This window comes from Oryctolagus cuniculus, chromosome 13, assembly GCF_051225735.1.
Source record: "Oryctolagus cuniculus isolate XC-2025 breed Fujian yellow rabbit chromosome 13, ASM5122573v1, whole genome shotgun sequence".
NCBI lineage: Eukaryota > Metazoa > Chordata > Mammalia > Lagomorpha > Leporidae > Oryctolagus > Oryctolagus cuniculus.
The window spans coordinates 577,783-590,804 of NC_142879.1; the positions used below are offsets into that span (position 1 = coordinate 577,783).

Here is a 13,022-nt window from a genome sequence, read left to right on the forward strand (position 1 = left end):
TTGTCCCCTGCCTCTCAGCAGAGGGACAAGACAGGAAATTGCAGCTCTTTGGAGCCCCTCTATGGCACACGTGGCCCGGTGTTCTCCGTTCCTCCATCTCAGTCTTGCCATCCGTTGACATGGGTTTAGCCAGCACAGTGTAGCTGTGGAAGCTGACTCAGCACAAGGTGACAGGGCGACGAGGCAGGGATAAGTTTGAACGCAGTCCTGCTTTTATTCCATGCAAATACCTGCCTCCTGGGTGATTGGTGTGATCACTGAAGGGCGTGGCCCCCCCGCCTGGGCCCCAGATGCACGTTGGTGTCAGGAGGGAGCTCTCGGAGGCCCATCCCACTGATGCCGTTGGCAGCTGCTGAGCTCCCTGGTGCCGTGTTTCTGCGTGGTTTCAGAGGCAACTATGTGGATCATGAGAAAAACAAGATGGAAGTGAAGGGCCGTGAATGGAAGCGCCACGAGTTCCACTACGACAACATCATCTGGGCTCTGCTGACCCTCTTCACCGTGTCCACGGGGGAAGGCTGGCCTCAGTGAGTGCTGGGCAGGTGCAGGCTGACCCTCTTCACCGTGTCCACGGGGGAAGGCTGGCCTCAGTGAGTGCTGGGCAGGTGCAGGCTGACCCTCTTCACCGTGTCCACGGGGGAAGGCTGGCCTCAGTGAGTGCTGGGCAGGTGCAGGCTTGTCTGAGGGGCAGGGGCCCCTCGAAGCTGCCTTGAGACGGGAAGGCTGACCCCCAGGAACCATACCAGGGAAGGAACAACTGAGAGGGATGAGGCAGACATCCTCCCGGGAGAAATGGGCGAGGGGCTGGCAAAGGCGGCCAACTGTGTGTCAGCCAGTTATTGAGGACTTACTTGAGTGGAGCCGTCTGACTCCCAGAGACAAAGTGGGTTTCCAGCAGTTCTCCACCCCCAGGAGGGCACAGGGACCTCAGGGATTCTGCGGGCTCCAGGTAGCTGAGGGTGGAGATGAGCTGTAGAACCGAGACCCCTCCCGCGCTCCCACACCTCCCACATCAGCTTCTGAGGCTGGGTCTTGGGAGCCCCAGTAGGGACTGCATGCCTGGTGGGCAGCAGGCTCCCTAGAGGAACTCCAGGACTCTGGGCATAACCTAGCCATTACCCTTAGAAGTGTGGAGGCGTTGGGTGCCTGCCAGAGCAAGGGGCGTGGATTGTGTGCCAGTGACACGCCGCCCGGTTGGTGACAGACCTGGCAAGGTAACAGAGTCCAGGAAATCCCACAGGGCCATCCCCGGGGCGCGTTCGCTAAGCAGCACTCTGGCCCGCAGGGTTCTGCAGCACTCTGTGGACGTGACCGAGGAGGACCGAGGCCCGAGCCGCAGCAACCGCATGGAGATGTCCATCTTCTACGTGGTGTACTTCGTGGTCTTCCCCTTCTTCTTCGTCAACATCTTTGTGGCCCTCATCATCATCACTTTCCAAGAGCAGGGGGACAAGATGATGGAGGAGTGCAGCCTGGAGAAGAACGAGGTGCTGGCAGGGCAGAGACTGGGGGAGGGCGGGGGGGAGGGGCAGCAGAGGCCCGGGGAGGGGAGGAGAGCAGAGGCCTGGAGAGGGGAGGGGAGCAGAGGCCCGGGGAGGGTGGTGCGGCAGAGGCCCGGGGAGGGCCAGCTGGGGAGGCGGGAGGAGCCGTGTTGGATGGAACTGTGGGCAGAAGCTGGGCAAGCCTGTTGCTCGGGCACAGCAGAAACGTGCCCTGAGCACTTCCCGGCTGGAGCCCTGGTGTGAGCACTGAGGGTGGGAAGCGGCTGAGGGCCTGTGCGTGCCTGCTAAGAGAGAAACGTGCCAGCCGGGGATGTGGTGACGGAGCTGCCATGGCTTGTGCTGGAATGGCAAGCAGTGGGCCTTACGGCTGCTTCTCTGGTGACAAGCGTGATTCTGGCCCTTGGCAGGGTCTCGGTAGTAGGCCCTGAGCTGGGAGAAGTATAACAGGGCCCTGCAGGGGCATGGCAGGCAGATCTGACTTCAGCTGGGGGCCGGGAAAGGCGTCCACTCTAAGTGTCTCAGCCGTTGCTGCCTCGAGGGACTTCGTCAGTGCCATTAAGTGCCCCCCAGGGGCAGCTCCTGTGGCTCTGTGGAGGTGGCCCCTGTGGCCACTTCAACTTCTGCCTGTCCATCCCTGCCCTTTGGCACACACTAGCCGCTTCCAGCCACTCAGAAAACTTGCTGTGGACTAACCCTGTGGCTCTCTTGCAGAGAGCATGCATCGACTTCGCCATCAGTGCCAAGCCACTCACCCGCTACATGCCGCAGAACCGGCACACATTTCAGTACCGCGTGTGGCACTTCGTGGTGTCCCCATCCTTTGAGTACACCATCATGGCCATGATCGCCTTGAACACCGTCGTGCTGATGATGAAGGTAAAGACGCGGTGCTGGCCTCTTCCTCCGAGAGCAGCAGCCTGTGCGTGCAGGCCAGGAGCTCGCCGGTGTCCAGTCTGCTGCCTCTGCCTGCTTTCGCACATGGAATCTCTGTGGTCTGATCTTTTCTGATGACCCAGGCTCTGGGAACTGGTGGTGCACTGGGTGCAAAGGAGAAAGGGTGCAGAAGTGAGGAGGTGGTGGGGTTCCACTTCCAACAGATGGGGAGTGCCAGGTGTGGGGTGTCAAGGGGCGCTGGGTACAGCTGAACACTGGATGAGAAAGAGCTGCCCTAGAAAATGTCTCTGCCCTGCCCCACCCCAGGCAGGCCAGCTGTTTCGTTGCTAGGGACTGGGCAGGGCCAGGGCTGTTTTTCTGTGTGTGTGTGTGTGTGTGTGTGTGTGTGTGCTTGCTGGGGCAGTCAACCCTCTCCCTGTGGCTCTAACTCTTGCTGTCTTCCCTCCCTGGCAGTACTACTCTGCCCCCTGCACCTACGAGCTGGCCCTGAAGTACCTGAACATCGCCTTCACCATGGTGTTCTCCCTGGAGTGTGTCCTGAAGGTCATCGCTTTTGGCTTCGTGGTATGTTGCCAAGTCTGCACTTGGCGGCACCCACCCCGCCTTTGCTGGAAGGGGGACGTTCCTGCTGTTCCAAAGGTGGTCGGCACACCCAAGGGTGGCTTGTGCTGCCTGCTCAGTGGGTGGCCACAGAGCTAACAACACAGGAGGGGCCACATCCCCGGCTCCCCACTCCTCCAGCCATCAGCCCTGCTCCTGCCGAACTCTGAGCAGTAAGGGCGGCGTGGGGGGTGTCGCGAGACTTGCAGTGTGCTTTAGATTCAGGGGCAACAAGGAACAGACTGATGGGTGAGTGTCTGCTGGCAGAGGGGCCGGGAAGAGTGATCTCTGCCAGTGGAAATAGTGCATGCTGCCTGTGTGCAGAGGCCATGACCTTTGAGGGTGTGTGTCGGGGGGGGGGGGGGTCCTGCAGCTGAGTTTGGGGAGAGTCGGGGCAGATTCTGGCACAAACCCTCCGCTCACTTCTCAGCTGTTCATCAGACTTGTTTGGCCGACGCTCACATGTGCTCTCAGGGCATCAAGAAAACCCAGCCCTGTGCCCTACCAACAGGACACACCCTCTGTGACCCGCTCACCTGAGTGTGTGCAGTGCGCCCAGCGGGATGCACCTGGCACCATTTCCCTCTTGTCCAGGGGATGAGCTGCCCTCTCAGGTCTTCCTGGCAAAGCAGCTGTGTCCGGCAGCAGCTAGAACAGGGACTCTGGTTTGATCCCCGTGAGTGTTGGCTGCGGGGGTGCCTGCCGTCTCTTGAGACCCCACTCCCTGCGTCGTTGGGGTGGGGAGCTGAAGGAACCCCTCACAGGTGGCCACATTCTCTCCCTGGCTCCCTCTTGGGTGTTTGGAGACTTGGAGCAATAAACCAGCAAGGAACCTGAGCAGCAGCTCAGCCTTGAGTGCAGCCTGGCTCTGAGGAGAGCGTTTCCTGGGTCTGGCGATGCTTGGGCGTCTTCCCCGAAGCCTCCTCCTCCTGCCCTCCCTGTCCTTAGTCGAGTGCCAGGGGCAGCTCTAGCCCTGATGAGTCACTTGGCATTAATGTGCGAGGTACTTCAAAAAGTTCGTGGAAGAGGGGACCTAAGGGATAAGAGAATCTTGAAACCTACACGTAGTTTCTCCCTGGTGCGTTTTTTCTGTGAAAACCTGTGTTAGTGCGCTGGGTTTTCAGGATGCCCTGGCATGCACGTAATAATAATCCCACCAGCGTGTCTGGAGCACTGGGAGTGGACACAGTGCATACCCCCACTGCTATTTAAAGGAAGAAGCTGAGGGGAGCGGTGTGGCTCTGGGAAGGTCACGCCGTGAATGGGAGGGAAGGCGCTAAGACCTCTGGGTGGTCTGTGAGGCACCGGCATCTCCCATGCCCACGTTGTCTGCCTCATTGCTTTCTTACATGAATGAAACGGAGCTGAGAGAGGATGGATGTTTTGTCCCAAGTTAGTAGAAAGCAGAGCTAGGATTCAAATCCTGGTGTCTCTGACTTCAAAACTTGTGGTAAAATGGGTCTGGGTGGTGGTAGCCCTTTACCCACTGGGGATACAACCAGGTGCCAGTGATGTCTGAGACCGTGCACAGTGCTGACCGCATTATGTATGGTCTGTGTTGTGTGAGGGCTGCTGTGTTCTCCTGGTTGTGCAAACAACCTGGAGCATACTCTACAGACTGAGATGGCCCAGGATCCTCTGGGAACACCTGGGAGGGCTTCTTGCTGACTGGAACGTTGTTACCCAGCTTCTGACTGAGAACACAGCCTGTTGCTGACTGCAGCACCGTGTACAGTGTGTGACTGGGACATTGTGTGCAGTGTGTGTGTGTGTGTGTGTATGACTGAAACACCATGTGCAGTGTGTAACAACATGTGTGACTGGAACACCGTGTGCAGTGTGTGACTGTGTGACTGGAACACCGTACGCAGTGTGTAAGTGTGTGTGTGACTGGAACACTGTATGCAGTGTGTGAGTATGTGTGACTGGAACACCGTGTGCAGTGTGTGACTGAGCGTGTGTGACTGGATCACTGTGTGCAGTGTGTGACTGGAACACCGTGTGCAGTGTGTGACTGAGTGTGACTGGAATACCGTGTGCAGGGTGTGACTCACTGTGTGACTGGAACACTGTGTGCAGTGTGTGACTGAGTGTGTGACTGGAATACCGTGTGCAGTGTGTGACTTACTGTGTGACTGGAACACTGTGTGCAGTGTGTGACTGAGTGTGTGACTGAAACACTGTGTGCAGTGTGTGACTTACTGTGTGACTGGAACACCGTGTACAGTGTGTGACAGCCTGTGTGACTGAGTGTGTTGCCCACACTGGCTGGAATACTGTAGGCAGTGTGTGACTACATTGTGTTTTCCTGTCAAGTGCAGAATTTCACCTCCCTTGGAGTCACACTTGGGCTGCTTGGCATCTTGCGTTGCCAGCATGGCTGTACATGGGACCGTGGTAAAGTGGAATGAGTGGCCCTTTTTCCCCAGCACTGATTGCAGAGCAGCCACATACGGGTAGCATACACAGTGTGAATCACTGGTTAAAGAGACGACTCACAGTCCAGGGGTTGTGTAAGGACAGCATAAAATTTCATAACGTGGCTTAGACAGTGCACCCTACAACATGAGTTGTGTAGGTCTGGAATTCTCCATTTAATGTTTTTGGGCTGTCACTGACAATGGCTGACTGAAGCTGTGGAAGGTAAAACCAGGAATGAGAGGGGCTCCTGTCCTGTGTTATGCTGCCCTGCACCCCTGCCTGTAGACATCATCAGCTGGGACCCCAGTCACTTGGCGTGTTGTGACTTTCATTGACAGCTGAAAGTGTGATGGTGGCAATGGCTTTGTGGCACAGACTCAGCCCCAGATGTAGCAGGTTGTGTACATTAAGCATGGACAGCTTGTTTGGCCACCAGACCTCAGTGAAGTGGTTAACCCATGAATGAATGTTTGCTGAAAGATAAAATAATCTTTTTCTTATATGGTGAGAGTTTCAAACATGAGGTCTTTGAGCAGAGAGAAGTGAGAAATTTCCAGGTTAGTGGAAGAAAAACGGCGTTCTGAACAGAAACAGGAAGCTGTGGCGCTGGGAGGCACGTAGACTGGCACAGTCTAAGTTCAGGTGACAGACGGCATCACGGGATAAACGGTGTCTTTCTCCCTCGTTTCTTCCTCCTGGTGTCCTGGGGCGGCACCCACCGGGCAGAACTATTTCCGTGACACCTGGAATATCTTCGACTTCATCACTGTGATTGGCAGCATCACGGAGATCGTCCTGACTGACAGCAAGGTGAGGGGCTTCGGGACCCTGTCTGCGGGCCTGGTCGTGCATGCTCAGCCTCTTCTAGCCCCTGGAGCAAACCTACCCCCTCTGAGTGTGGGCACCCCAGAATAACCTGCCCCCCAAGTGTGGGGAGGACCCCCCAGAGCAAACCTGCCCCCCTCTGAGTGTGAGGACCCCAGAGCAAACCTGCCCCCCTCTGAGTGTGAGGACCCCAGAGCAAACCTGCCCCCTCTGAGTGTGGGCACCCCAGAAAAACCTGCCCCCCCTTCCGGGGAGGACCTTTGCCCACTTCTGAGCCTCAGCCAGTGCGTGCAGACTGCAGGGAGACCCTGGACCCCACGGCTGCGCAGGTGGGACAGGGCTGCCCGTGCCCTGCCACATCTCTGAGGAGCTGACCCAGAGGAGGCACGGCGCCTGAGCCCTTGGAGCTCTCTGCCGGGGCCGCTCCCCGAGTTTGTGCAGCCTCCTCACACCCCCGTCGCTGTGTGCAGGCGGCTCTGCGAGATCTGATCTGCGCAGGCGTCAGGGCCAAGCACACAGGGCGCCTTCGCGGCGCTTGCCTGGCCTTCCCCGGGGAGGCAGAGTGAGGGCTCAGCAGGTAGCCCTGGGCCAGCCAGGACGGAGCCTGCTCTGCCCTGTGCTGAGTGAGGAGGCCAGCTCGCCCCCGCGACGCCCACGTCCCTCCCTGTCCCTCCCTGCGGCAGCTGGTGAACACCACGGGCTTCAACATGAGCTTCCTGAAGCTGTTCCGGGCCGCGCGGCTCATCAAGCTGCTGCGCCAGGGCTACACCATCCGCATCCTGCTCTGGACCTTCGTGCAGTCCTTCAAGGTGAGAGCCCCAGCCCGGCGCGGGCCACGGCTGCGGAGGTGAACGCCCGCCCCCAGCCACGGCTGCGGAGGTGAACGCTGGCCCCCAACCACGGCTGTGGAGGTAAAGGCCCGCCCCCAACCACGGCTGCGGAGGTGAACGCCGGCCCTGCCCCAGCCACGGCCCCGCCCCAGCCATGGCCGCTGAGGTAAATGCTGACCCCGCCCCAGCCACGGCCTGGCCCCGCCCCAGCCACGACCGCTGAGGTAAACGCCTGCCACGGCCCGGCCCCAGCCATGGCCGCTGAGGTAAACGCCGGCCCCGTCCAGGCCACGGCCCTATCCCCAGCCACGGCCGCTGAGGTAAACGCCGGCCCCGCCCCAGTCACGACCGCTGAGGTAAACGTTGGCCCCACCCCCAGCCATGGCCCTGCCCCCAGCCACAGCCGCTGAGGTAAACGCCGACCACGGCCCCACCCCCAGCCATGGCCACTGAGGTAAACGCCGGCCCCGCCCCCAGCCACGGCCTGGCCCCGCCCCAGCCACGGCCCTGCCCCCAGCCACAGCCTGGCCCCGCCCCAGCCACGGCCCTGCCCCCAGCCTTGGCCGCTGAGGTAAACGCCGGCCCCGCCCCTAGCCACGGCCTGGCCCCGCCCCGGCCCCAGCATGTCCAGCCAGGAGGGTGGCCTGGATCGCAGGAGGTTCCCAGCAGTCGGCCGGCAGAGCCCTTTTCTGGAAAGCAGGTGGTGGTGCGTGGCTCGGGCCCTGTGCCCGAGGCCGCTGCCCTGGCGGCCCTCGGCCTTTTCAGGGGCCTGGCTGGTTCCCGGAGCAGGTCTGCAGCCAGGCCGCTCGGACTGTCCCGCGTGCGGCACTGCTGCCTGCTCCCTGAGGCAGTCACCGAGCTACACGATGGAGGTCCTTGCGCATGCGTGGACAGGAATCGGCGTGTGGTACTGCAGAGGCAGGACTCCTGTGCCGTGCAGGGGGCAGGCCCGAGACCCACTCCCCAAGAGACTCCAGGGAGGTTTTCCAAACGTCTTTAAAGATGGTCAGCCCTGGCAGTGACCGTAAACTCACTGCCCTTAAGGTTCCTAAGCATTGTGTAAATGCTGACGTTTTTCTCACGTACATAAAAAAGTTTTTCACTGAGTGTGCCTGAAAATAAAGTCGAAATTAAATGGTTCAGAGAGGGGAGGTCATGACTTTACCAAGTTGCCTTTCTTGTTCCAATACATTTTACATTTTAATCAGAAAAGAACAAGCCGGCCTCGTGGCTCCTCGTTGTCTGGAAGGGGAGTGTGGCCCTGCCACTCCCCACCACTGGTTGCCCCAAGGCTTCGGCATCTGACAGAGGAGCCGGCCAGCAGCAAGGGTGCTCACACGCCTGGGAGCAGCCTGGATCTGTGTCTGGCTGTCCCCCCCAAGGCCTCTCTTTCCTGCAAACCAGTTTCCCGAAGTTAGATGACAAAGGAGAAATCTGAAGCCTTAGCAGGAGTTTACCAATGGAGTCTCAGGCAAATGTGGGTTCAGAATTGGATGCACAGATGCTGTTTTCCTGGGACCAGTGCTGTGGCATCCCAGATGGGGGCTGGTTCATGTCCTGGCTGCTCTGCTTCCGATCCAGCTCCCTGCTATGGCCTGGGAAAGCAGAGGACGGCCCAAGTCCTTAGGCCCCTGCACCCACGTGGGAGACCTGCAGGAAGCTCCTGGCTCTGGCCTGAACTAGATGCAACCATTATGGGAATCTGGGGAGTGAACCAGCAGATGGAAGATCTCTCTATATATACCTCGGACTTTCAAATAAATTTTAAAAAAAAGGAAATTTAAAAAAAACACCTGTTTTCCTGGGGACTGCAGCCCAAGAGATGGGTGCATCGCATTATCAGCACCAGGCCCTGCAGAACCAGGCGCCACTGAGGGCAGAGACAGGCATCACACATGGCTGGCCATGGGTCACGGTGGACGCTTCCTTCTCAGAACAGTGTGGGGGCACAGCACAGAGATTTCTTCCTGTGAGGCCAGCAAAGCCCTTTGCATTGCAAAGTGGGGCCCACTGGCAAGACCCCCACCAGCCCTGAGCACTGGCCATGTCTCCCTTTGCTCCCCTCCCCGGAGTTAAGGGAGGGCTGAGCTGGGAGATAGAAGGAAGACCAGGCGGGAGAGCAGCTGAGGCGGTGGCCGCTGACTCCCTGCCTCCAGCTCCCCCTCCCCCAGCCCTTGCTCTGCAGCGGTCACCAGGGCCGGCCTCCGCAGCTCTTGTTTTAGCCCCTGTGCAAGTGTGGATGGCTCCAGGGCAGAGGCTTCCTGTGGGCAGTTGCCGTGCTGAGCGCTGCCTGCTCCCGTGTCTGGAAGCCGCAGTGGACCCCAGGAGCCATGCTGTGCACACTCAGGATGGGGGACCCTCGTGGAGAGCTTGCTGGGGCAGAGGGGCTTCCCAGCCAGCACGGAGAGCACCCACCCCACATGGAAATGCCCACATCCCCAGGGGTGGGCAGTGCGGGTGCAAGTAGGAAGCCGCCACATGGCCTCAGGCAGGCTCTGTGTGGGAACCCTGCAGGGGCGCTCACCCTGAGAAGGAAGGTGCTACCAGCAGATGAGAGCCCCTGAGGGCTGAGGACAAGTGGCCCGGTCGCTGACCAGTCCCCAGGCTGGGGGGAGCAGCAAGTGGTACTGCAGGGCCCTGGGAGCAAGTCCGGGCGCTTGCTGGATGAGCAGTGGCACAGCCGTCCGGGCACGGGGGGGTTCTCGCAGCTCTCTGGTGAGGCCCTGGGAGAAGTAAGTTCCAGGCCTCAGCACGGCTCAGCCCATGCTTGTGTTAGAGGTCAGGACTCCGCACGGTGTCGTCCACTAACAGGAGAGCCCACCACCAACACCCAGCTCTGCTCTTTCCAGGCCCTGCCCTACGTCTGCCTGCTGATCGCCATGCTCTTCTTCATTTATGCCATCATCGGGATGCAGGTGAGCTGGTGTCCTGGGCCTGGCAGGGACGGCCGCGGCTCGTGCTGGCTCAGCCGCCGCAGCTTGTGGACTCAGCGCACTGCTTGCCCGCTGGCCTCAAGACTCCTCAGTCCCAGTTCAGTAGAATCATGGGGACTGGGAATGCACAGAGGCCCGTCACCTGTCACACCTGCCGAGGCAGACAGCCTAGCTCCGGTCTGCAGACGTGGGTCTCCATCCCCCCACCCAGATGTTTGGGCCACGTTGCTGACCTGCAGACAGTACACGGCAGAAAGCACACACTGGGCTTAGCCAGAGGGCTGACGCGGCGCCATCCATTCCTCAGGGTCGTGGGTGTCTTGACGTGGCCTCTCAGGTCAGGCGGCTGTCTCTCCTGTGTGTCTGGGCTAGGTCGAGACTGGCAGAGGCCCCCTCTAGGAACAACTGACAGGTACTGGCAGCCGGTCCCCTCCTGGGGAGAGGCAGGAGCCTCGCCCCGCCTGCTCCCTGTCTCAAAGGCCTCGGGGTGCCAGCACACACTATGGTGCCACAGCCCAGGTCGCTGCCCTGGATTTTTGTGCAGGCATCTGCAACCCTACGTTAGGGGCCAGGGTCCTAAAGGCAGCAACCGTCCATGGCGTGTGAGTGACAGAGTGACCAGTAGGCTGCCTGCTTGTCTTGGGAAAGACTGACCATCCGCCCTGGAGTGACGGAGCCGCAGGGACCGTGCTGCATGGCCTCGCGTGGTCAGGCGGCTGGCGGCCTTCGCGCCCTGCCTGCCTTCTCATAGCGTCTGCCTAGCCCAGGTGTCTCTGCAAGCCCCTTCTCCCTGCTCCTCTCTCACCTTAACGTGACCTCATCCTTGCTCTGTCTGACCACATCTATGGGAGGGTCTTATTCCTCAAAACTACTACAGAATGCCAGGCCTGAGCAGTGGTGTGTGCTCCTTCCTGGAGATGTTCCGGAAGATTCCGGTGGTGTCAGCCGTGCGGGCAGTGGAATTGCTGCTGTGACTTCTGAGCCCCTCCCGACTCAGAAATATTTGGTTCTAGAATCAAAATATCAACAGCCAAATAAAGACTGGTCAGATTCGGCTCTTTCCCTCTGCTACGTGAGCAGGATGGGTGAGGATGCGCCATGTTCAGCGCTGGCTGCTGTGCCCGCGACACCGCACTCGCCTGTGCTTGGATTCCTTGGTGTGCTGGAGACTGTGGATGTGTGTGCGTGTGTGTGTGCGTGTGCGTGCAGGGACGGGAGGGAGCCTGGGAGGTTGTGGCTGAGGTTTCCAGCGGGGATGTCGAAGTCTTCTTGGTGTGTTGTCTTTCCTCTGGGGGCTTGGTGAGGTGAAGCCACGTGGAAAGGGCTTGGGTTCTGGGACGGCCGGCGGGGGAGCTGGGACTTCCGCTCGCTTCTGTGTGAAGCACAGCCGCTGACAGCGCCTCACACACCCAGACAGGCAGACCCAAGTATTTCTTTGGCCCTTCAGCGAGAGGTGGGAGCCATCCAGTCCTGACATTTTATTCCCCTTAGACCTCCTGGAAAGCCCGTGCTCATAACCCAGAGACGTGACTTGGGGTCAGTGGGCCATCCCCGGGCTGCTGTAAGCCTGGCTCGTTCCCCAGACGGCTGCCAGCAGCCACACTGAGCAGAGACGGGGGACTGAGCACGAGCTTTTCCAGGAACGTGAACGGCAGCAGTTACTACGACCTTCTGAAGGCCTCTAGTAGGCGGCTTGGCAGTAAGAGCCGGGGCCACCAGGCGGGGAGGGGGTGGGTGCGGCAAGGACCCAGGGCTCCCACTGCTGGGGTGAGGTGTTCTGCCCCGGCTCAGCCCTAGAGGAGCTGTGCAGTCGCCCAGTCAGTGAACCTCTGACAGCCACTGCCAGGACGGGGCAGCCAGTGTGGACGGTCCACAGGCGTCGGCTGTGGTAAAGCCGTGTGATGGCCACCGAGACTGACCTCAGCCTCACCCCTGAGGGCACTGAGAGGCTAAAAGAAAAAAGATATTGAAAGGCTCCCTTCCCAAAATCTGAAAGCTTCCTTAGAAAACACTCGGCTTTTTCCCGACTACTGCACAGACTGTGTGGACACGGTGTGTCCCCAGCTGGCTCACGGCTGCGCGGACCTGTGTGTGGACACGGTGTGTCCCTGGCTGACTCACGGCTGCACGGACCTGTGTGTGGACACGGTGTGTCCCTGGCTGGCTCACAGTAGGTTGGGGGATTGGCAAACCCCAGACAACCACAGGTGATGATGGGTCCAGAAGTCCTAGGGGAGAAGAGCTCGAGAGTGGGATTCTGGGGAAAGATGTGCTTGCGGGCTGAGGGTGCCGGAGAGCTGCACCTGCGTGCCATCACCAGGACGCGGCGCCATCCCTTGTGCTCCTTGTCACTTTAGGGCCTCTCCCTTTTCTGTTCTTCCTGACTGCTGTCTAACTTGCCACCTGCACCCTACTGAGAGGCAGGTGGTGTCTTGCTGGGAGCAAGCTTCCAAGCAACTGCGGTGGGCAGACCAAGTTCCTCCAGTGTGTGTTCCCAGCACGTGAGGGGCGTTTGCACCTGTGAGGGAAAGTGCAGCAGGTTACACGTGGACTGAGCTTTGCCTCAGTGGCTGCAGAAGTGACCCAGGCACAGGTGGCGCAGGCCGTGCCTTGTGAGGGAGGTCGGGGCTGGGGAGAGGGTGCCTGGGAGGGGGCTCTGGGCAGCACTACATGCGTGGCACGGGTCAGATGTCAGCTGGCTGCCTCGTCTCTGAACTCACACCAGGCCACATTCTAAGGCTTACTCTGGAGCCAGCTCTGTCCCAAACCATTTCTCTTTCCTCTCCAAGTACCCACCTGTTCTGACCTCTCCGTCCTATTTTCCTGGGCTCTGTTTTCGCTCATGAGTATCAAGTTGCTTTGATGTGAGATTCGGGTCTCTTAGATGATGTGCATGGGGTGCTGCAAAGGTTCACAGAGAATGGAGTTACAAGATTATGTTGCTGCAAGAATGCTTTGAAATCCATGAATATAAGAAGTCTTCAAAAAGTTCCTGAGATACGTGTCTCATCAAAGTA

General features: G+C 59.5%; 1 protein-coding gene across 13 annotated transcripts in view; it reads left to right on the top strand.

Moving 5' to 3' along the window:
• Positions 1-13,022, top strand: part of CACNA1E (calcium voltage-gated channel subunit alpha1 E) — a 385,669-nt gene that overhangs the window by 355,921 nt on the left and 16,726 nt on the right. For all 13 annotated transcript variants that reach the window (XR_016218780.1, XM_089311234.1, XM_089311233.1 and 10 more), the window contains 7 exon segments: positions 390-527; positions 1,286-1,487; positions 2,214-2,378; positions 2,850-2,960; positions 6,144-6,227; positions 6,926-7,051; positions 9,922-9,987. Coding sequence is in view for 12 of the 13 variants with exons in the window: in XM_089311234.1 (XP_089167360.1) it covers positions 390-527; positions 1,286-1,487; positions 2,214-2,378; positions 2,850-2,960; positions 6,144-6,227; positions 6,926-7,051; positions 9,922-9,987 (892 nt within the window). In the remaining variant the exon portion in view is untranslated.